Source organism: Thunnus albacares, chromosome 4 (genome assembly GCF_914725855.1).
Source record: "Thunnus albacares chromosome 4, fThuAlb1.1, whole genome shotgun sequence".
Lineage (NCBI taxonomy): Eukaryota > Metazoa > Chordata > Actinopteri > Scombriformes > Scombridae > Thunnus > Thunnus albacares.
The window spans coordinates 32197147-32220238 of NC_058109.1; the positions used below are offsets into that span (position 1 = coordinate 32197147).

Genomic DNA, 23092 nt, shown 5'->3' on the forward strand with positions numbered 1-23092 from the left:
TTTTTCAGTATAGTTCAGCAACTAATACAAAGTAGCCTCTTGAAGTCTTAAAGGGAAATTTTGCTGATTTTCAACCAGCATTGTATCATTACAATGTGGGTAGTATATGCAAATGAACAATGTTTAACTTCCCTCCATATTGCCTGCATCCAGAGCTGCAGGCAAATGTCTGCCGGGTGACGCAATACGCAACGCAATGGAGAACAGCCTAGCACTACAAACTACGTTTCCTCTTTCTTGATAGTGGTGCCTTCAAGAACAGTAAAATGTGGTGGGTAGCATTCAGTCAGATTATCAGAACTGCTGCCTGCGGCATCTGGTAACAAACCTGATAAACGTTTGTGGGTCTGGAAAACCAAAACAATGAGCTAAAGATGCTGAAAGACACTACATACCTGCACAGATGGGTGATAATTATTTGTGGGTTCGTCTCTATGATCACATTACAAAATACATGTGATCGATCCATTGTTGATATAAAGAATACTTGATTAGTGCAGCTTTAACTGCCGTTTAGCAACTGACTTGACTACGCGCCAAAATTAACCATCAATTACCAGAAAAACAAGTGATATTACGGTATTTGTTTTTCCAGCATACTTCGCTTGTTTTTTTAAGAATTTTCTAGAAACAGTTGATGGTATTTACTACATGGGTTAATGATACTGATCACACCCTTTTAGTAAAACAAACGATGTTTGCTCCTGCAAACAAATTAACTTTCACTGGAAGCAAAAATATTCTCACTTGCTGGGCTGGTTTATACCCCATTTGATCCGAATTCACCACTACAGTTACTCATCAGCTCAGCTGTGTTTTTAATGTGAGAGAGTAGTTTCAAAAGTCTCTAAAAGTAGTTTTTGGTCACTTTGTTCTACTTTGTTGCTGCTCAACAGCTGCTCTGAGGTCTGCGTCATAGTGAGTTTTGTAGCAGCATGTGGTGAGCGCCTATAAAAGCTGAACAACACTGTAGGTGGTCAAAAACAGGCCTCAATCAGATAACCTCATAAGAAGGCTATGCTATTCAAATCATGCGATACAGACATGCTACATACACAAGGTTAAGTTCCACACGGGTGCAGTCAGCTGCGGATAGACTAAGTGTGTGTTTAACTAGATGAGACTGATGTGGAGGGAAGCGATAACCTTGGCTGGCTTGCATTGTTCGAGCTAAGACGCTAAAGGCATTGTTAAAAAAACAAAAAAAAAACCTTTGTGCTTGTAAAACACACACGCACCTTGACGCATTCCTCGCTGTCAACGACTCTGTGGGTCGCTGAGATTCTGTGCATACCTCTGCAATGGGGTGACACACACACACACACACACAAATACACACACACAAACACACACACAGAGTCTGTGCAGAGGCGTGTGAAAGCCACCTGTGGCAGCTCTACAGTCTAGCCTCATTGGAACGTGGAGGGGGGACCCAGGAATAACTTCCAGCGTGGGACAAAACACGGTGTGTTGCAGCTGCCAGCCCGACCCCCCGCCGTCACACAATCAACCCCTCACCGATACCAACAACGGCTGCTGCCATGTTGGCTAAACAGTTTCCCACCTCTCTCTATCTTCATCCCTCCATCCTCATTCCTCCTGAACATTCAACAAAACGATACACCATACCTGAAAATCGCAATCAGACAAGATTAGGCTGATACAGATCCTTGTGGGTTTAAAGCTGCTGATTGCTGATATTTAATTCCAAGGGTTACCACAAGTAACAAGTGTTGGAAACAGCGTTTAGATCACAGGGAGTAAAATTAAAGGACAGTATCAATTTTAACTGCAGCCTAAACCAAAAAGCAATTTTTATTTCATGTTTTCCCCACGAAATTTAAATGCTGAACCTGAGAACAAGAGCTTGGCTTAAACACACATAAATACACCTACAAATAACTGAGTGTGATATCGTGTCCAAAGTCAACAGTAGTCAAGCAGGTGGCATCAAATGAGCTTGAGTGCTGTTGTTCCTCCAGCTTGCAGCTGTATTTAATGCACTACAGGGCTTTTTAGTTACCATCAGCTGTGTGAAATGGATTTTTTTATGATTCAGAGTTTGAATACACAAACATAAAGGTGTAAATACACACAGACATCCACACACTGTGCGCAGGTTTAGAGCCTTGGCAGACAGGTGGCTTTTTGTTGAAATGCAGTAACAACATTATTATGCATTTGGCAAAACACTGGCAGTTTTTTTTTTTTTTTTTCTCATGTTGCTGGGTTGTAGTAGAGCATCATGCCAAACTCTATGAAGCTGTTAAGTTACTGTGGCTTTCATTATCAGTTTTATCTGATGTAATGAATAACACTGGAAAACAGTTCATTGCATTAAACAATAATTTTGAGTATTTTATGGGTAATTTTGCGTACATTTTCCATTTTGTCCTATGTATATCTATACCAGATAAAATATTCATATTAATGTGGTGATTTCAGTCATTTTGCCCAGCACTACTTGTCCGCACTACAGATTGTTGTAATGATTGAAGTAACAGTCGTATTAGTAGAAAACAAAGAGGCCATAATGTTAGCTACTACGATACTAATGTTTGGTTTTTTTCTCCTTCATTTTCCTTTTTCTTTATTGCAATGAATGTTTTAAAAAATCTCTTTCCCTCCTGTAAATATTCTAATCATACAGCTAAACCTAAAAAAATCATAATGATATTGTAATTTCTCCCTTATACTCTGCCAGTTTTTCCCATCTGCTGGCATATGCCTTGTACCGTACAATGATGTCATATGACAGATTTAAATTGTGCAATTTTAAAGTTATTCTCCATGTTCACCATCACAGGGTTTATACTGTACATTTTAAATCACCCATAAGTACAGTCTGCATGTCCAGTTCTGCCTTTATATTACAGTCCTTTTAGCCATATTTGAATTTTGGTCCAGTGCCAACGGGGCAGCAATACCAAGATATGTGAGATAATGTTTATATGACATCGTTACAAGACTCTTCATGAATATGTATATGTAGAAATTGTTTTGTGCTGTACAAAATTCAATTTTGTACAGCAATTTAAATTGAGATGCTAGAGTCTATGTCTGTTTCATATATAATTTCATGTATTGAAATCCATGGCAGAGGTATGTGGAAAATTTGTTCCCATCTATCTTGAATTTTATATAGTCTTTCCAGCGGGGGGAACTTTTCAGTAGTAGTTAAAGGTACTCTGTGGAGTTTTTGACCACTAGTAGCACTATGGAGCTATGTTTGATTAGCAGGTCACTGTTTCCTTTGTATCTTGTGCTCTACCAGCAAGCGCACAAGGATGATGTACATGCACATGAGCACACGGGTGACGTGATACACATTTTTATCGACTCCTTCATGCTCTGAATGTGCAAAGAGATGTAGTTGTGTGCCAGCAAAAGGTAGGAAGAAGAATGGTATCTAGCAAACATGGATGTAAACAATGCAGATTTTTTTAAAAATGAAAAAGGTTTGTTAGGTGTCAAGGATACACACAATGAAGTCTGGTGAGAAACAATGAATGTAAACATAACTGTTTACTTACAAGAAAACTCTGCACCTCTAATTCTAGGAAGGTTGTCGTTATAGAAGAACAATAGGTTGATTGTGTCAAGCAGTCACTCAAACATACAGTCAGTACAAAACAATGTATTAACTATTGCGTTAAATGTGACTTGATGGTTGTTCAGTCCAAATATCTCAGCCAGTGCACTTCACTTTTGTTTTGAAGACTCTTTTGTCTTGCACTACTTGTTTTGGTTCATCACTTCCTGTGTGGAGATTTCCAGAAGTGACCATGAATATGTCAAATTCATTTCATCTCAGTTTGTAGAAGGTAACCCTCTGTGTTTTAGCTTCACTCTGTGATTTAGCCTCAAAACTGTATTCTGTGGTGCAGCTTTAAACACACACACATACACAGAGAGACTCACATACACATGCATATACATCACAGAGGTTTGGAGCCTTGGACCCTGGCAGACAGGTGGCTTTGTTCAGAAACACAGTGTGCAGGCTGGGAGAGCTGGGTGAAGTAGAGGGGGGCTCTAATCATTATTATGCTTTCCGCAGAACGGTGGCGCTCCGCATTTTTTTGCCGTGTTCCCGAGTTGGTCGGCACATTCCGCTGGCATTGTTATCCGGCCTGTTTCCTGCGGCCGGCGGCTTTTGTCAGCCTCTCCCCCATTGTCCCGGCTTCCTTTGTTCCCCGTCTCCAACAATGGCTTTTTTTCTGCCTCTTTATATATATGTGCACTTTTTGCCCTTGTGTGTTCTGTTTGTTTTGTTCTGCTGTCTGCTGTGTTTTTCTTTCCTCCTGCTGCAGAGCTGGGAAATAACACACATACACACACACACACACAAATACACACACACACATACACACACACACACACACACACATACAAAACACACATAAATACACAAGTCTGAGTTGATTTGTTCAAGTTCACTGTGGTTCAAACCTCTCTCACTCAACCTGTCCTCTCCCCCTTTCTGACTCACTGAGGTGTTGTCTGTCTCCCTCCCTTCTAACCTCCTATTATTCACTTTTTCACACACACACACACACGTGCACACACACTCAGACAATAAGCCTTGCTGTGACTTTGGGTGGTGGTAACGCATCCACCACCTAACCCTTGACCTTGACTTCAGCAGTGAACCAAAACAGTGTCTCTCACTCACTCTGAAACAGACTCTGAAAGACACACGTTAGACATCAAGGACCCCCCATGTGTTGAGATTTTTGGCCATGTTTTAATAAACTGATCTACATCACTTCAATTAGGGAAGACAGTGGCGACAGTGGTGGGATAATTTCAAAGGTCAGAAATCAATTACATGTTAGTGTGAAACATCAACAGGAAGTGTTAAGTTTTATTAACAGGTAGTTTAACAGAGATCGAAAGAAACACCAAAGAGAACCAATATGAATTAAATACTGAATGAAGAAGAGAATTGAGGATTAAAAAGAGAAACTCTGCAACAGAGTTGTCAGTATGACATTACAACAGAGTGGTGTGGAAATGTACAGTACATTGTCCTGAATTTATCATGTAAGCCACCCATCACCCGTTTTTTACCTGACTATAATTAAGGGCCAGCCTTTACTTGGCCATGTTTCTGGGTAGGGTATTTGAATATCAACTTTTATTTGAGTAGATCCCTTGTAATCCCTTAAGGACTTGTTGCATTGGCTAGCTTTTTTTTTTTTTTTAACTATGCTAGCTGCATAGCTCTAGAGATGGCAATATTGGTCTGTTGGCCCATCCTCCACTTTGTTCCAGAATGAAATATCTCGACAGCTATTGGATATGTTATCATGAAATTGTCATTCATGTTCCTAAGAGGATGAATCCTACTGACTTTGTGAACCCCTGACTTTTCCCCCTGGCATCACCATGAGGTTGACAATTGTGCCATGAAACTTGGTACAGACATTCAAGGGTCCTTAGAGGATATATTCAAATTATTTTGGTGATCCTCCAATGTTTCATCTAGCAAAACAAATTTTTCAGTTATTCAAATTTTTCAGTTGTTCTATGAAACATGACATCCACGCGATGGATTGCCATGAACTTTGGTACAAGGATGACCTGTGATAACTTTTATACCCTCTTAAAACACAGCATGAAATTTGCTACAGATATTCATGGTTCCTTGAATACAATTGTAATGACTTTGGTGATCCCCTGATCTTTCCTCAAGCTTTGTCTTGTCTCTGTCTTGTCATCTTTTCACCTACAGCAACATTTCATTAAGCCTTCTAAGTCTACCAGCTCTTTTCCAAAAGCTGTTTTAACTCATTCATCTTGCAGAGTTCCTCATTTCGAACAGGTTGAAAGGTGATATAGAAAGGATATGGAATTGAGCACATGCATGAATAACACTGCATTATCATCATGTCAGTGAGATAAATTGTTTTCCAAGTACTCCAGAAAGTTCCTTTATGTAAAATATAGAAAAGTTGTTGGTGTTATCTCTGTTCTTTGCAGTATGACATAAATTACCAAATCAAAATTGATATGGCATGTGCCCAAACCTCACCGCAACTAAATGACACCTATTGTTTTGTATGTTGTTCGTCTTTCAACAGAATGGTTGAGCCCAGCCCTCCAGCGCTGCACCTCCACTCCAGCGGGGATGTCAGCATGGTGGGTGTTGGTGTCAAAGTAGAACAAGAGGAGTCCAGTAGAGGAAGTGGAGTCATTACCAATGCTGAACCTCCTAAGACATCTCCCTCACGTGATTGGTCAGGAAATCAGCCGCTGGAGGCCCGCCAACTGACCCCACCGCTGTCCCGCTCCCCTTCGGTAAGGAGATTACAAAAGGCATGAGAGAGCAGGAAGTGTCACAGATTGATATGTCCAGGTAAAATTTGTACTTTTCCTTATCCTGGTGATGCTTTGTCAGTTGATGGTCTCTTTCTGTATCCCGACAGGAGGGCTCTCCGGGTAAAGAGCTGCCACACAGGAGAAGCCCGGTGGGATTGAAAGAGGTCAGGATGCATGACCGACCAGAAGGACAATCCAGCTTCAAAGAAGGTTTGTCTAAACTCTTAATATGGCTTTTCCTTTACTTTCTGCTCTGCGGTGTCAGAACATGTGTTGATATAGATGCCAAGTAATCGTACTCAGTTCAAAAAAAGAATCCGTCCTAATTTAATGACATGCACTTTGGCAAAATGCAACTGGAAAAACTTTTGTTTTCAGAGTTTTCATTGTCCTATTGACCTAGCCTAGCAACCATGTTGTTTTTATCTGTTATCCTGTTTTGAATATTTTGACAAAATAATCTTCTTAGTAGATTTTTCCAGAGCTGTTTTGAATGTACTGTTTTTGGACATACATCATAAATTTGAGTGAAAATTTCCTGTAGCGTATTAATTTATGATTCATTCAGCAGTGTGTCCTTAGGGATGGTAATGTCATTCAGTTAGTCATCCACCACTGTGGTCCAAACTAAAATATCTCAGCAACTATTGAATGAATTACCATGACATTTGGTACAGATGTTCATGTTCTTCACAGGGTGTTTCTTAATGACTTTGGGGATGGGGACTTTTTCTCTAGCATCACCATTAGGTTGACATTCTTGTTTTTGAGTGAAATACTGTCACAACTATTTGATGGATTGCCTTGAAATTTGCTACAAATATTCACAATCCCTAGAGGATAAACTCTATTGACTTTGGTGATCCCCTGATCCCCTAGTTTTGGATGTTGTTTCTATCAGTTATAATAAGTTGTACCAAAGTAATTGCTGAGATCTGAGAATATGGCGATGTTGCTACAGTACAACAATGGGGCAAGAAACACGAGTGGTCAGACAATCAGACAGCTTGTAAACATTATAACCAATAGAAACCTATGAAAATGAGATCCAGGTTGTAATAAAACATAATTATGTTTTAAACCTACAGTTTTTAAAGCCACTGTGTAGAAACTTGTGACTTGTGACAACATGCGATTATCTCACAAAGTACTCTAATGGCATATCCATGAGATGACTACCACTGTGGGACGCCAAAGTCAGACATTTCCCCACTCTATACATAGTGTCTTTAATATTTTTATTTATCTGATGTTTGAATTTTGTGCAGAGATCTATGCAAACATTTGATCAAATCCATTAAAACTGTAGTTGATGCAATTGTTAATGTTTTAGAACAGGTTGTTTCTACAGCACTCAGCAGCATAAGAGACTGTAAACTTACCATTCACCTTGATATTAGATTTGAAACATTGGTACCAGTACACCTCCACAGTCTTTCTCCTTTCAGCTCCTTACCTCAGTCTTTACTGACCAGACTTTGACGACTCCATATCTTATGTGTTTAAGTGCACTACATTCTGCTGCTATTCAGCATTAAACAATGCAGTCTGCTGAAAATTGATGCGTAGAAGTGATGGTTTGTCTAGCAAAGCGAGGGTGTTGTTTTGATTCCTGAATGGGTTCAGGGGAATTGGGGTGCTTTTATTGTCTGATGATGTTCAATCCCTAACATGTGGAGTAAAAGGCTGCTCTCCAAGCTGCTCCCGCTACTCTCCCTGCCCTTAAGTCTTTCACCAGCCTCTCCACTAGTTGACCTTGGATTGTTCTCTGTCCAACTATTGATTCACTCAAACACTCAAAACTTCTCCCAGATGCACAAACAACCTCTGCCCTTCGGCACCTCAAATGTGTTCTTCAATCAATGCCATTAGGGAGGCAGAGAAAGTAGTTTGGTGTCAGATGGATTTTATTTGACAGAATATATTTTTCACGCCATCTAGTGCTGCCCAGTGCGGTTCTGCTGAGTACCTGTTGTGTTCTGTTAACAGTAATGCCTACCATTGAGAAGCTGCTGAATGCTGACTGGAAGGAGAAACTTCTGGATAAAAGCACAGTGGGGGCAGGACAACTGAAAGGTCAGCTTTCAGACACCTTTACACCATTTAAACCTCTCTCTCTAGCACATTACCATTAGATTTTGCCTTCTTTTTCTGTTTGCCGTGATCACAGTTTGCTTCATTGATTGAAAAATGTTATATAAAACACACAATTCAAAGGCAATGCCTAGGTGCATGCAGTAATTTAGTACACCACTAGTTTGAGAATTTTGCAGTCAAAATTGTTGGTTTTATCTTCCATTTCTTCTAAAAGTAGGGGAAGTTGGCCCAAAAACAAAGAAACTAACAAAAAAGCATATATAGCATAAGTCTTGCTTAGCCAAATTTTATATATATATATTGAATTAAAACAAAATAGAAGGAAAGCTTCCATCCTTATAATCTTTCTACTATCTCATCTAAATTGTATTGATATAATAGATGATGACTAGTTTTTGTTTTTTTGAAGGGGATAATAGAAACATTTTTGAAAAACTTAACACTGTGTAAAGGGGGGCATAACAAAAACTTAAAAATTGCAATTTATGACCCTTCTAGGTACCCCAGAGTCTCTGGCAGAGAAGGAGCTCCAGTTGTTGATGATGATCAACCAGCTGAGCGGTCTAAGGGAACAGCTACTGGGAGCCCATTCAGAGCAGAGGAACATGGCTGCCCTGCTGCTGGAGAAACAGCAGCAGCAGATGGAGCTTGCTCGACAGCAGCAGGAACAGGTACTGTACCACTCAGAGGCGTCAAATCACTGAGCGTGATCAGTCATAATACCAAAACCTACAAATATTCAACTTTCAGTGATAAAATGTGTAAATGTTTTAGACATTACTTCTGGATAGATTTCTAGGTTTGTACTTTTATCTTGATGTAAATTATATAATGTGGCTAACTAAAAGTCCCCTCTGTGTATTCGCTTTTTCACTACACACAAACAACTGTGTCTAGGCAAATCAGACAGATAACATTTATCAAAGTTATCTTTGTTTGAGATGTCATCTGGTTGTGTTTTGTAATTCACTCATGCATGAGAAGTGTATGGGTTTGGAGGGAGACTAAAAACAACAGAGAGGCAAAACAACTGCCTTCGAAGTAGAGAGGATCTATTGTGTGTTTTTTTTTCTTCTTGATTTTTAATATAGAAACAAATAAATGTAACTTTTTGCATCTTTTGTTCTGTTTGTCACTCTCACACTCTCTCCTCATATCGCTCTTGGATTAGGGTTAAGAGGAAAGAAAGTCATCATAACTTAACATTTTAATGACATAATATTCATGTAAATGTCTATGACCTTAGAAGATATTCCAAACCTTCATGCTCGTGTTAAAGTGGAGCTCCACCAGTTTCACTCAAGTGATGTCACTTGAGTCAGCATTGGTTGGGGATGAAGACTACAAGTTGGAAAATGAAGTAATCTGGGGGTGTGGAGTTAGAAAGAAGTGAGGTCACCAGACCTCTGTTGCTCCTCCTCATCTCTGCTGGAGGCTAGCAGCTCCAGGCTACATTAGCCACTACTGGCATTACACACCTGAATCTCTGACCAAAATGTCAGGGGGTGAGTTACATTGTAAGTGATGTAGGTGCTACATTTTGTGACGGAATAAAGCACTGAAGACAACATCTCTGGTTCTGCTACATCGATTTTGGTTGTTCTTTATCTAAATGCAGATAATGTTCTTGACTTACTAAAAAGGTTCCTGGGTTCCTGAAGAAGTTCCTAAGGTTGAAAAGGGCCTTAAGATGAAAATTAGGTTCACTTTGAATGCTAATGGTACAAGATCAGTTAAAGCATGTTCAACAATGCTATTTATGTTTACAACACAATACTATGAACACAATGCATATTATTTATTCTTGCCTTAAGATCAGTTTAGTAAAAAACTGTGTCCCTCTGGTGCAGTTCAGGTTGACTGCAATGTTTGTAAGTTTAACCGGGTTTATGTTATTAAGTATTAAACTAAAAAGGATTAATCATCTTGTCTCCTTTAAATATAAATGTACTGCTACATTTTAAATCTGTATTTTGTAAATGCTGCAGTGTGATTGCACTATATATTGAAAATGATTCACACATTTTGCAGTTTAAGGCTGAGTTCCTGAGTGAGGCCCTGATCATGGTCACCTACACAGTGTGCAGTAGTGACTGTGTGTCATGTACATGCAATGTGTGAGTGAGAATATTGTGTCTTTTGTCTCAGATTGCCAAGCAGCAGCAGCAGTTGATCCAGCAGCAGCACAAGATAAACCTGCTTCAGCAGCAGATTCAGGTCAGCTCCTCTCAAGACCTGCAGATGCTCTTACATACACACACAGCCATCAGCGTACTTCCATATGTCCTCATCATAAGCCAGAAACCTATCTGTGCTTAAGAATGCCCAGGTTAGAACTACTATGTAAGTTGGATTTGTTCTGCCTCGTCCCAGCAGGTGAACATGCCCTATGTGATGATCCCGGCTTTCCACCCCAACACCCAGCCCCTCCCGGTCACCTCTGACCCCCAGATGACCTTGCCACTGCAACCAATCCCCTGCAAGCCAGGTGAGTCATCAAGCTAGCAGACAGGTTTCAGCGTAATCCATTGTTGGAATGGAAGCAATAAAAAGTTTAATCAAATTAAATAAATGTAAACTTAAAAAAATATTCCATGCAACATACAGCAGTGGATATCAGAACTCTAGACACATTTCATATTGTGTATTTTCTGTGGTCTAATGTAAAAGATTTAGGTGTTTCTTTTTTGATACAGTTTTTGTAGCAGCACACTGTTAAATCAAAGCTGGAGACTGCTTGGTGTGGGCCTATTTTTCAGGTACCACTGAGATCATGAAATATGATTCAGAAAGGTCCATTTGAGTAATAGAGCCATGATTTATAAAGCTTATCAGACACCGAAACACCGCACAATAGCTTATAATACTAGAAGGAAGGACTTGACAACTCTGGAAAATGATAACAGTGACAATCATTGTATCTTTTGTTGCGAGGTATATAAGGTTCTGTCATTTTCCATTGCGGCAAAAGTTGAGCCAGGTTCAGCTTTTTTATTGGACAATCTTGCAAATATTTGTATGAGTTACAATGGATTCCAATAAAGACAACGTTCAACTGTGGAGAAAAAGTATCAAAACATCCAGAGAATCTATCCACGGTCGCCTCTGTATGCACCTAAAATCTGTTGAATTCTGATGGGATCAATCATTCTTTCAGTTTGTCTTTATTATTAATGTGGCCTTTTAAATAATGTTCCAAGGTTTCTTTCCACCAGGCCTTTAGTACTGGAAACATCAGGGCTTTGTCAGCTCTTTCATGGCCAGTTCTTACATACCCCGTTGTGAAGGAAGAATGAACACTCAACTTATCTGACAATAACTGTGTGCTTTGAAGGCCAGAAACCTTGTGCTGAAAAGTTGTCACCATCAATAGAGCTGCATGAGTTGCCATCCTTGCTCATCAGCTTCTCTCTCAAGTGTTTTTCAAGAGAAACTTAAATATATTTATGCAATTCACTTGAAGGTCTATTTTATGTAAAATGGAAAGACATCAGTGAGATACAAATGGAGACATCAGTTCAACAGTATGGTTCATAGTACCTTTCACACACTTATGCTTGTACAGTTCACAGGCTATAGAGGACACAGCTTAGAAAGCCACAAAGAAAGCTGTCTTCCTTTCAAAAGTCTTAAAAGCTGTGTTCATGGGTGACCTTGTCTTCTCTATCTTTTCAAACCTAAAAGACACAAGGCCAGTCTTTTAAACTTTATAGGCGGAATTTAAGGATAGCCATTCATTTGCTGTCTTTATTTCAAGAAGAGTGTTTTTATAATGTTTTGACAGATTAATGTAAACAAGACAAGGTCAAAACCTAGTATAAGGCTGGACTGTGTATGAAACACTAGAGTGCTGGAGGTTTATTTATTTTTATTTTATTTTATTTAATCAGGCAGTCTCATTGAGATGAAGATCTCTTTTCCCAAGAGAGACCTGAGAATAAGAAACATTCATAAGACAAGAACACAATCAGCAGACAGAAACAGCACACAAAAAACAAGGAATTAATAAAAATGGTTACAAGAATCATAAACAAACATCTGATAATGAAGCTTTAAAATCTCCAAGGAGAATGTAAGACTCAAGTTTGAGGGCAGTTTGCAATTCATTCCATTTAAAAAGTGCATAATACCTGAAACCAGTTCTGCCAACATTAGTGCGAACATGACGGATATCTGAGGTTAAGTAGTTGCTGGATTGTGTGCTTTAGTTACAAGATTTGAATGAGAGAAGAGATGTGAGGTAGTTTGGAAGCTTTATAGATGAATAACATGAGATGGTTATTTCTTCTTGTCTGTAAATAAGTCCAACCAACCTTGATACAGAGAACAATGATGAGTACAAAATGTGTCATTAGTGATAAAGCATAATGCACTATGATGACACAGGGTTTACTGCTGAAGTGTTGATGGAGCAGCATGACAATACAGAATATCTCCATAGTCAAGGACAGACATGAAGGTTATCTGCACAATAGTCTTACAGTTGGAAGAAGACAGACATCCTTTAATTCTATACAAGAAGCCTAGTTTGATTTTTAATTTCCGAGTCAAATGTTGGTAGGTATCTGGAAGGATAGTCTGCTGCAAAGCCAAATCCCTAAGTATTTGTATGACTCAGCAGGAGTAATATGGGTGCCATTTAAAGTTTTAATGGCAGGATAGTCAGAGTCACTGGTGGAGGTGGAGAATACCATGTACTTCTGCATTTAAAACTAGTCTATGATTAAGGAGTGATAATTGGAATGCGTCAAAGGCAGATTGAAGACGAGTCAGGGCCTGGGCTGGGGTGGATCCGGGGGCATATAAAATTGCATCATTTCCACAAAAATGGACATTAAAGTATTGATTAGGGAGAATTATGTTATTTATGTATAATGTAAACAGTAATGGACCAAGATTTGAAGTTTACCAGAACATACTCAACTTTGCAGAGCAGTTCACTGGATGCATGACATGTTTACTATGAACTCGCTGCCGTCACAGAAACAGGGCGCCATACTGGTTTGATGCAAATGGTCACTCACGACCAATGAGAAGCGCATTCTCTGTTTGGGTAGTGGAACATAACATGACAGACTGAAGGATAACAGAGCAGCCATACAAATCGCCCTGTCTCTCCAACAGGTATGATATCACCGCAGTATACCCAAATTCTATACGTACTTTTTGAATGCATTCACCTAAAGAGTAGAGATTACATCTCAAAAATGCAAATATAACTGGCAAGACAGTGAATGACGGTGTTGTTCACTGTATAGTGTGTTTATGTACTTTTTATGTGTGTTGTTTAAGGGGTGTTACAGAAAGTAAAGCCCTCTGGATTAAACACAAAAAACTTTTATTTCATACAAATCGCCCTGTCTTTATAGTCTAACCTGTAATATTTCTCTCCCATAGACTGAATTGATTCTCAAATATACGGAACAAAGCGCATCCAATACCAGTTCAATACGGAACACGTCTTTTAGTTTCCAATTACAGGACAATTTTATATTTTACGGGATGGGTGGCAACCCTAAGTGGGCCTTACCTGGATGACAAGCAAAGATGACTCCTTTGTTGTTGTGCTAATGTTAATGTAAGGCAGTTCCATTTTACAAAGTCAGAAAACGACTTTATTTTTATGCAAGGTTTGCACTCAGTCCATTACTTTCAGATGGTTTGGTGTTCAGCATGGTCAGCTAGTTTTCCCCATTTACATTAATGAAGAGAACAACAATAGTCTAGTTTACTGATAGGGCAAGGCATGCTCGTCACAGCTTGTTGTGCTTATATACTGTGAATTAAGGTTGGGATATATAATGACATAGAGTTTTTGCAATGCTGTTCCGTTTATATCGTGGTTGTTATGCCTTTATTATCTTAAGTAGCAGTCCACCATTGCGTCATGGTAATATTAGATTTACAATTTAATTAGTGATGAAAAATCTTAATTTGTCATTTGTTGTTAAATTCACTGGACCAGTAAAAATAAATAAGTGAATAAAGGTAAAACCTGCTGGAATGTCCTGTAATATAGCAGGAGCTGAGTTTTAAAAATGCATTTGATTATATTACTATTATATGGTTATATTACATAACGTATATGATTATATATTTCATAAAATTGTATTTATTCATTTAAAATGGGCACTTTCGGTCACCATAATCCCTCCATGATGTGGCGGGCGCTTGGTATAACCTGATATGCCACTTCCTGTGTTAAACAGTGATGCTTCACTAGGAGCAGCTTGTGCTCAGGCCCAAACAACACCAGTAACAACTAGCAGTGACACCCTCGGCACATGTAGTTCTAAACCAATATAATGATTAAAGACAAACATACTAACTAATGATGTCTGTACAAAGTTAACTAAATGTGTCCACTTCAAAAATAAACACATGCACTGTCAAAATGCTAAATAAACCATTAATATACTGTGTGAAACAAAGCAATATGGTGTGTCATATATCTGTTTCCTGATGTATTGGCATTGTGAATGTTGGTCAAACTAAACTGAGTAAAAAGCGCAAGTAAACTATGAAGTCACTGACATTTCAACCGACTGTGTGTCGTTATCACAGTTACTTACTGTTCGCTCACTAGCTAACCAGACTTTGTGTCCCATAGCAGCAAGAGTGACCATGCTCTGACACTACTGAGAAAGAAAACATTGGTAGCTGATTGTTGATTCAGTACATTTGAATCTTTGTCTCCACATCTGAGCTTTTACTACTTTTTCATACAGAACATTTTATGTTTTTCACAGCCGTGGACTATCCCATGCAGCTGCTGCCCAACCCTAACCCCACCCCTATCAAGAGGAGCAGTGGCTCTTTCCGACAGGTATGATATCACCGAAGTATACTGTTAGTGTGTCAGACTTATACTTACTTATATGGTCATTGTAAAAAACTTGTTTCCCAAGTTCTGTCCATACATTTTTAATGCAGTTATTCATATTGTGGAGATTTTATCTCCAAAATGCAAATATAACTGACAAGACGTCAGTTATAGTATAGTGTGTTTATGTGTGTGGTTTAAGGGGCGTCACAGAAAGTGAAGCCCTCTGGATTAAACAGTTAAAACTGTTATGCTATTTGGGATGCTGAAAAGCTTTTCGAATACACCACACCCTCTGTTGTGTGTGGTATAGGTGTGTGTATGTGTTGCCAGTGTGTGTATGTAGTGTGAACTGTATTTGCACTGCTGGTACTTAAGCAGAGATAGACCAACGCAGCTTAAATAAACAAAAGGGAAGAGAGGATGAGGTGAACGTGAAGACAAAAGAACAGAAATGCTACAAAGGTGTGACAGATGTGCTCCAACATGCCAAATCTGCCGTGCATAGCCGGAATACATGCACACCCTCGCTCTTTGCGGCTACGCCTGAACGTGTAGCCCCACCTCTGCTCATCTGCTCTCACTGTGTGTTTTTAGGAAGCCAGTCAGCCCTTGAACCTGACCTCCAAGCCAAAAGGGCTGGAGCTGGGGAAAACACCCAGTCCGCAGAGCATGGAGCTGGGATCACTGGCACTGCAGGGGGCCTACAGAACCAGAGATCTCCAGAGAGAGGTGTCCCACAGCCCACCACGATCTGCTCTGAGTGAGTTATAGTGACGGTTGCACAGCTGTGATAGATAGTGGGAATCCACTAACACAAAGAGCGAAAAAACTGTTGCATCCTCTCATCTAAGATACTTGAATCAAAGCTTTCGGTAAAACTGCCTCTTTCATGCTTAGACAACTTTTTCTTAAAGCTACCCTGTGATGTTTTTGACCACTAGTAGTGCTATGGAGCAGTGTTGAGTGCAAGTGGGCTCCCATTTTGTTAGTTTCTTGGTGCAGGCACACATATGCGGGTGGTGTGATATGCAGGCCAGTAGATTTACTCCATTCCAATGATCATGAGTTGGTTGCAGTTACGCACCAACAATTGTAGCAATGTGCCAACAAAGGCAGGATGAAGAAGTCGGCTAGCTACTAAACCTTGATGTAAACAACTTAGGTTTTAAATTCTTCTAAAAATCGGCTATGCAAATGTTTTATGAGGGAAGAAATGCATTTAGTATGTGTAATATACCTCAAGGATTTACAGTTTGCTGAGAAACACTTAATGTGAATGTAGCACTGGGCAGAAAACATAGTTAAATTCAAAGCAGGAATTGTCTGTTATCACTTTAAATATTATAAATATTTTATTTTAAATAAAATAATGTTCAAAAACATTATATTCAGGGAAGAATAAGCAAAGCAAAGTCAGAGGCTGAAATGCATCGTTGCTTTTAATATTAAAATTTTTCTCAACAAGATGTTATAACAATATATAACTTTGTCATTTCCACCTGCAGGATATGAAGCTAATCATCATCTGGGGGTGAAGGAGATAGTTTATATATCTGTGATGTGTTTCTAGGAGAAGACGTCAGATGACAGCTGACACTTAACCATTTTCTGGCTTATTTTTGTTCCTTTTCATCAGGTTTCCTTGGAGACGGCGATGTGGTCACCCAGGCCATCCATGATGCCCAGCAGCTCCTGCGGAACCACAGCACCGGAGGGCGAGAGAGGGAGAGAGACAGAGAAAGAGAGAGAGACTCAGTTGGAAAAATGGTGAGCTGATATCCAAACTGCGTAATCCACATACAGGCACAAAGTCACAGGGTTGTTTGTCTAGAGCCCGTATCATTCATACACCCACATAAATATAATAGCAGATTTACATGGCGTCTAATGTTGCACAGTTTTACATAGAAGTCACAACAATAATCTTGCTGGGTCTGATCATAACATTTCCATAACACATCCAACTCGGCACAAAACTGAGTTGAATGCCATACGATTAGCTTAAAAACTACAGTAGTGCAACAAAAATGCCCGAAAAAATAAATGCATGTTTTGTTCACTCTCTCACTCTTACTTGAGGCTTCGTCACTATTTTTTTTATTTTCTGTGTGGTTTTGGCCAGAATTCATCTCACCTTTTCTCTGCAGCTGTCCCTTACTGCTGCAGGCTTCCACCTTTACCATAGCTAACGTGGCTAATTTTTACCATGGCTAACTTAGCTAATTATAAAAGTCCTAGTGTTTGTTGATTTGGACTACCAGATTTACATAATATCAGACATGTCTTAAACTATCAAAGGTCTTACTTGAACGGTTACACAAATAAACCCAGCCTAAAGCTATTTTTACCATAAAATTTAATACTAGTGCATTCATTTAGAACTGAAAACAAAACCCTGTGCCACAGATGTCCAGTTACTTATAGTTAATCCACACTTGTCAGCCAAAATCCAAATGAAGAATTCTCAAGTGCCATGGTATAAATGCGTGTAACAGACACCTGTGTTTGAATGACAGAAAGCTATTACCTTAAAGATGCAGTGTGTAGAATTAAGTAGCATCTAGTGGAACAGACTTGGCAGAAATGGAGTATAAAATTCATAAGTATGTTTTAATTAGTGTATAATCACCTGAAAATAAGAATCACTGTGTTTTCATTACCTTAGAATGAGCCCATTATATTTACACAGGGAGCGAGTCGTCCTCCAGAGGCAGCTGTGTTGCACCACCATGTTTCTACAGTCGCCCAGAACAGACAAACTTGACACTGGCTCTAGAGATGGCTTTTCATGTTTTTCATGAGTTTCATGGCTACCGTAGGTTCTCCTACATGCTTGGAGGGGTGGGGGGTGGGGGTATTCAGTTGGTTGCAATCTGCAACTTCACCACTAGATGCCACTAAATATTACACACTGTACCTTTAACAGAGGAGCCCAGCAATATTATGTATTTTATGTCTGAAAAGGGATTAAACTTCCACATTTTACCAGTCACATAATTGACAGCCTGTGAAACTGAATTTTGACTATCATGGGGCACTTAATCTCACCACTGATATTCAGAATAATGAAATTCTTTTATGACTGCTTATAAAAGACCAGTATGTCAGCAGATAATGTAAATAGCTAGAGTTACACTGTAGTGATGCAAATACACTCTTACTGAACAAACAGGACATGGGGATGTCTCTGTCTGTCTCTCTTTTTTTTTTGACCAAAAGTTAGGGGTCTAATTGGGGGTCAGAGTCAGGTTTAGGGTTTCAGGGAGTCATGCTCCTCCTGAGGATTTAACCAGCTAAAGGATATCCCAGCTGTGCTGTACTCACACACGCTCACACAAAGAAGAACATTGTTACAACTCAGTATATTAGGTGTTGCCCTCTAGACAATATTGTTAAGTAAACACTCTACAGAAAAGACAAAGAAGTTATGACACTTTTGTTTCCCTTATTAGTAATTGAAAAGGGGCTGCGTATTCAGTATCGCCTGACAAAGACGGTATCAACTGTTATTGTACTTTTGCTGAGTGCAGTCATGTGCAAAATGTCTTTGTTCAACTTACACGCATCTTCAATAGTGTAATATGGAATTAAAGGCAAATTAAAACTTTGCCTTCAGAAATTTTAGTTAAATGTTTTTTTGCCCAGCAAACTCATCTTGCATCTGTGTAGATTTTGTTGTTTTAGAGAGCCATAAAAGCATCTTAAATTTAAATGTTCTTTTCATCCGGAACCCAACTGCATAAACCCTGGTGGTTCTTTTTTGTTTTGGTTCTTGTAAAAATTGTCTTCTATTCTGGTCTTGGTTTTCATTCTTTGAGGTGGCTGAAGCTTTGGTCTCAGTCTCGTCCTAGAGCAACAGCTGTTGCAGCCTCACAATACCACAAAGGCCTCAGTGTGGCATTGACAGAGCCACCTGCCCTCTCTCTTTGTCCACAGTAATACTGTACTCTGTCGCTCTCCTCCTCCTCTCCTCCATTATCCTGCTCCATCTCGCCTCTGCTACTGCTTTAACACCAATACTGTTGACTGACCTATTTTGGTATTACACTCCACTGCATGCCAGGGAATAAATACTGTTTTACAGCACTTGAATGGATGAAAGATAATATGCCGATGGTGTGATAGCTTTGCAAATTCAGAGTTGCTACATTCCCATCTCTGCCTTTCTCCTTCACCTTTCCTCCCTCAGACAATAAACACCATTCTTCCTCCTCTATAGTGTTGTAATTTCCTTTCTTTGCATTTACAGCTCTGCATTTAAACAGCAGCTGATATGGCGAGTGCGCTGTTTCTTTACCTTAAATAGCACTCTATGTGACACATGCTAGCCTTGAACACACCCCTTGTACATTGGGTCATCTTTTTACTGCAGTCGAAATTCAAATTGTCTCTTTGTGCTGAGTGTGAATATTTGTATGACCTTACTGCATGTCTGGCTTAATCTGTCTTTGTCTTTTTTATGTTTTTAGGAGTATAAAGATTCTCCTCGTGGTGGGAGAATTTCACACTCAGAGCGAGGTGAAGACAGACAAGCTCCGCTGTCCACTGAGGACCACCTCAGCAGTGACTCTGAGGGTAGGTGTCCTCAGCAGAGCACGTTTAATGTTGACAGTCTCATCTTCATAAATGGGAAGTAACCAGCAGTGTTCAATAGCATGTTAAAGTAAATTATTTTTCTCAGTCATGAATTTTGTAACAAGTGTCTATGTCGAAGACAGTATACTGTAGTTATCACAAAATCACAAAATGTCATAAGATATCACATTGACATTAAAATATATTCCACTGCCACCTACAGATTTAACTTCATCACATCACTAATGAGAAACGGAACAGAATAAAAGTTTCAGGTACAAGTGTGGGTGGGATAGGTGAATCATAACTGCATGTGAAATAGGATGTTTGTGGGTGAAGAGAAACTTTTCCTTTAATGAGTAAAGGTTAATAACCAAGCGAGGTAACAGAGTGACAATATTCACCAATTCTAGGGGTGTCAGAGAAAAGGTTAATAACAATAAGTCTACCACCTCTTGGAAGGAATAGAGATATATTTAAGGAGGAATGAATCCAAGCCCAGCAGCAGTTTGGTGTGGTCCTCTAACTGTAGCCTTCTTTCCTGTAGGTGCCCTGCCCGTCTCGGTCCCAGGTGGCTACGCTGAGGCCCGGCCCCCTCCCTCCTCGGGCCACATCAAGAGACCCATGAATGCCTTCATGGTGTGGGCCAAGGACGAGCGCAGGAGGATCCTGCAGGCCTTCCCTGACATGCACAACTCCTCCATCAGCAAGATCCTGGGTGAGCCCAGCACTGGGTAGGGGTGGGTTTCACTCTGTGTCTCTATTCTGAGACACAGCCTGGCACATGTGAGGGCATGAACAACCACCTGCTTCTCCCACCAGACACACACACATCCACACACACACACACACACACACACACACACACACACATGTACTGGCCTGAATCCCTTTCCTTGGACCAAACATTTACATTCCTTTCTATTGTGAAGAGCTTGTGGCTTGTGGGCAACCATGCTTCACACACATGCAGACGTGTGCACACAAATTATGCACATATAAACTTTGCTATAAACTCTACTTTAAAACATTATTTTATTTCTGATTTCTTCTAAAAAAAAATACCTCGTCCCAATCTACAGAGAATTGTTTTCTTTGATACACTCTACAGTGATGAGATCGCTGAGATCCACGTTTATGCCTGTTCTCACACCAATTACTTTACAATTGCTACCCCAGCTAATCTCACACCTCTCTGTTTGAAGATGTGTTAACCACACCTTCACCCAGAGAGCAGAAACTTAACTAATCGAATCATCTTGGGTGTGGTATAAATGAAAAAGAAAGACTAGGACAGCACTCCAGATTGATTGATTTAATAACCACATTGTTTGGTATATATGAAAACCTGAATTCTCATGACATGTGGTCATGTGGGCGAGGCCAGCAGGAGTGTTAGTTTAGTCAACAAAGGTCATGATGGTAACTTTTAATTGATAAAAGAACATGATGATGTAACATTAATGAAAGAAGTGCTATATGACGTTGTAGTAATCTAGTAATGCACTAATAACGAAAAGATTCAAAATCTATTTCAAGGGTGGATTCTTCCTTTTACAAATGAAAAGCTGAAATTCAAAATATTGAAACACACGCTTGCTCATTTTGATGCACTTGTGGGTTTTGCTGTTAGTCTTACTTGGTCTGGTGTGCCCAGAAGCTTATGTTAGCTAACATTAGGAAAGTTTAACTAGATGTTGCTGTTACCAACATTACTGACTCAGTTTGCTGACTTAATGATCTACTTGAGCTCTTGCTAAACCTGACTTTCAGCTGTCTTTGAATTAACTCACCTCTTTTGTGCATTTAGTTAGCTTTCCCTCATCTTCCTTGTGCCAAATGTGTCTTCGCTTTTAGGCTCCAGATGGAAGTCCATGTCCAACCAGGAAAAGCAGCCTTACTATGAGGAACAGGCAAGGCTGAGCAGGCAGCATCTGGAGCGCTACCCCGATTACAAGTATAAACCCCGGCCCAAACGGACCTGCATCGTGGAGGGACGAAGGCTGAGGGTGGGCGAGTACAAGGCCATGATGAAGAGCCGTCGGCAGGAGCAGAGAGCAACCTACACACACAGGTAGAAAGCAACGCACGCACAGAGGCCAGCCTGCTTCACACAAGTTTGAGATAATGCGAGCGCATTTGTCCCTGGCAGACAACACTAACAATTCGCTCCATTGACAGGAGTTTGCTCTGTACCTCCACTCATTGTAGATAATGCCTGCAGCTCCCAAAGCTCTTTTTGTATTCTTGAAGACACAAACAAAAGTGCTGTATTGATACAGCAGCTGCGCTGGTTTTCAGTCTGTCCTTAACAATGAATAGCATCCATCACCATTGTTCCTTCTAACTCTTCCAACTAGTTAAATTCAAAGAGTTGGAGGTTGGAACTGTTAAAAAAGCTTGGTTTTGATTGTTGAGTGTCCTCTTTTTTTAATTTTGTTTTTCTTTGCCTCACAGATACATTCACCACATCTTTTCTCTTTTAGACTCTTTAAAAAGATAATTAAGGTCAATATCATGTCACAAAGTTTTGTTTTGTTGACAGTTGTTTACTCCAAAGGGCTTGAATGCTTGGTAACAACTAATGAGGTCAGTAGGTACTGGGAATTTGATTAGTGCGATATCTGTGAGTTTTCACAGTCTGGATTGCCGTCACCACAGCTGGACCCCACGGATGTATTATTAGTGTTTCTCCTGCTGGCCTCGCCCACAAGTTTCCACTCAACCCATAGACTTTAGATTGGGATGATGTCACAGATTTCAAAATGGCTTTTCTAGGCTGGAGGAAAGTTTTACAAACAGCTTACATCATTAATGGTTGATAACTAACCCTATGTGGGCTTGCTGAAAAATAGGCATGGGAATTGTTAAGATTTTATTGATGCCAATGCCTTGATGTCATGTCTCCAGTGTTGGAGAGCACCCTCTCTGCTACACCATTAGCTCTGGGAAAAGCCATCGTATAAAAGACACTGAGTGGGCACAGGCTTTTTGAGGTGAAACAGACTGAGCATTAGGGACGGGAATCGAGAACTGGTTCCAGTTGAGAACCGGTTCCAAACTGTCCAATCTATCGGAATTGTATGCCTCTGAGCTTATCGATTCCTCTTATTGATGCCCAGGCATGTGATGTTGACGGAATGAAACAGGCGGAACTCAACTGCAAGGCCGAGTTATTTTCTTCTTATTTTCTTTTATCTTTTTCTCACCTCAGAGTTGGTTTAAGTTATTTAATGCTGCAGTGTGTGTTGGTCAGTCCGTCTTGTTGCT

At 39.8% G+C, this 23092-nt stretch overlaps 1 protein-coding gene across 2 annotated transcripts in view; it reads left to right on the top strand.

Moving 5' to 3' along the window:
- LOC122981431 (transcription factor SOX-13-like) overlaps positions 1-23092 on the top strand; it is a 46408-nt gene that overhangs the window by 20841 nt on the left and 2475 nt on the right. The window contains exons 2-13 of one of the 2 annotated variants that reach the window (XM_044350152.1): positions 6087-6303; positions 6432-6534; positions 8314-8400; positions 8920-9092; positions 10570-10638; positions 10795-10909; positions 15171-15247; positions 15842-16007; positions 16884-17014; positions 19717-19822; positions 20370-20540; positions 21680-21896. In XM_044350152.1, coding sequence (XP_044206087.1) covers positions 6088-6303; positions 6432-6534; positions 8314-8400; positions 8920-9092; positions 10570-10638; positions 10795-10909; positions 15171-15247; positions 15842-16007; positions 16884-17014; positions 19717-19822; positions 20370-20540; positions 21680-21896 — 1631 coding nt within the window. In that variant the 5' untranslated portion in view covers position 6087. The remainder of the gene's footprint in view (positions 1-6086; positions 6304-6431; positions 6535-8313; positions 8401-8919; positions 9093-10569; positions 10639-10794; positions 10910-15170; positions 15248-15841; positions 16008-16883; positions 17015-19716; positions 19823-20369; positions 20541-21679; positions 21897-23092) is intronic. The other variant, XM_044350154.1, reaches the window with a different exon arrangement.